This window comes from Nannospalax galili, unplaced genomic scaffold (genome assembly GCF_000622305.1).
Source record: "Nannospalax galili isolate Female #2095 unplaced genomic scaffold, S.galili_v1.0 scaffold553, whole genome shotgun sequence".
NCBI lineage: Eukaryota > Metazoa > Chordata > Mammalia > Rodentia > Spalacidae > Nannospalax > Nannospalax galili.
This window is the reverse complement of record NW_008336313.1, coordinates 3,549,647-3,551,544: the sequence shown is the minus strand read 5'-3', so window position 1 is coordinate 3,551,544 and position 1,898 is coordinate 3,549,647. Positions and strand designations below refer to the sequence as shown.

At 38.2% G+C, this 1,898-nt stretch overlaps 1 protein-coding gene across 1 annotated transcript in view; it reads left to right on the top strand.

Annotated features, from left to right (window-relative positions):
- The window catches only part of Lepr (leptin receptor), a 106,996-nt gene that overhangs the window by 65,021 nt on the left and 40,077 nt on the right, over window positions 1–1,898 (top strand). Inside the window, exon 8 of the mRNA XM_008831089.2 lies at window positions 1,194–1,224. Coding sequence (XP_008829311.1) covers window positions 1,194–1,224 — 31 coding nt within the window. The remainder of the gene's footprint in view (window positions 1–1,193; window positions 1,225–1,898) is intronic.

Here is a 1,898-nt window from a genome sequence, read left to right as displayed (position 1 = left end):
TTAACCAGGCTGCAGTGAATGGATGTGCACCAAAGGACTTTTGGGGACACAAACTTGAGTCTATAGGCCTTAATATATATAACAGAGTACATGAAATCCAGTGGGGGGGGGTGCTATTAGAAGGGTGCAGAGGGTGCAGATGGGGAGGGGATCTAAATATGAACAAAATTTATTATATGAAATTCACAAAATTTCAATTGAAAAAGGAAAAAAATTAAAATTCATTTTCTGAAGCTGTGATAAGCACATTTAAAAATGTATTTATTATTTTTATTTTACGTGTATGAGTGTATTGCCTGCATGCATGTAGGTGCACCTGTGTCATGCAATGCCTGCGGAGGTCAGAGGAGAGCATCGGATTCCCTGGAACTGGAGTTACAGATGGTTGTTAGCTACTATGTGGGTGCTGGGAATTGAGCCTGTGTCTTCTGTAAGAGCAGCCCTTAACCACTGAACCATCTTTCTCCAGCACCAAAAAACACATTTTTAAAGAACTGTACCTAAAGTGCTTCGAATCTTTTAAGTAATCCATAACATTAATATCTTAATATTTGCCAGTAGAACCTCCTCTTTTTTTTTAGAACTTTCTTTTCATGAAGTTCACTAATGTAGATCTTGCAAAGGCGTGGGTACTTGGCCGGGAGAGAAAAGCCATAGTTTTCCCACCCTACAACCCAAATTTTGCATGTTTATTAGGGTGATATTTGTCTTATTAATTTTCAAATATTCAGCATTCACCTCATATGAATTTTATTAAATTTATTTGACATAAATTTTGCATATTATCACTTTTTTAAAGTTTAGATTTAAGCATTTAACCACGGCCAGACAGTAGGACTTTCATTATTATTTCTCAAATAAGTCTTGCTAGATGCATTTTATTTTGAACTAAAATACTCTGCAGTTTTAAGAATAATCTGTAAATGAAAAGCTTAATTTACACCATTTAGAATGTAAGAGTGACTCAGGCTTTGAGGCAGTTCTTTGGGGAGGCTGTGGACCACACTGCCCCATGGAGTTAGCCATCTCTCAGGCTTGTGGCGGGCCTTTGTCTGCAGTGAGTACTGTTCAGGAGAAGGCTGCCTCCCCGCAAGGCTGGGTCTCTACTCAGTCAGGCACAGAATCTAGCAGTCTGGCCTCTGTCCAGCAATTTTATGCCATTCAGGTTTTTTCCTGTTTCTATCTGACCATAGATATAGTCAACACAAGTGTCTGGTGTGGATTGTAAATATAAAAACATGAAAGCAAATTTAACATGCTGTTTCGGAGTAGAGAAAACTCAACCAAAAACAATGAAGGCTTTTGTTTCTGTTTAAATTTTTTTTAAAATTTGTATGAGAGTTTTGCTTGCATATATGTATATATGTGTGTGAATCCACATATGCAATGCTTGTAGAGGTCAGAAGAGGGTGTCAGATCTCTGGAACTGGAGTTATGGACAGTTGTTAGCCACCATGTGGGTGCTGGGAACTGAACCCAGTTTCCCTGTAAGAGCAGCTAGTGCCCTTAACTGCTGAGCCATCTCTCCAGCCTATTTCTGTGTTAGGGTTGTGTACAAATAGTTATTCATTCTATTAGAGAAAATGACTTGCCTAAAGTTCTGCAGTCAAAATATGCTAATGTTTTTGGCGTGTGCTGTGGTGGAAATAATTTCTTTTTGTATAAACTAAGATCCACTTTTATTCTGTTTCTCATTCAAAATGACAGGCAACTAAGTTTTGAATAATAGAAAAATCATATGGCATAGTATAATGAATACTAAAAATCATGTTTAGAGACTAATTCCCCTTGTCCTCAATCACAGGACGCTGGCATTAAATAGCTCCCATTGATACCGCAGTTGTTCACGGGTCCTGTGCCTCGTACACTGGTACATGGTTCATGTTTCACTCCCTGTT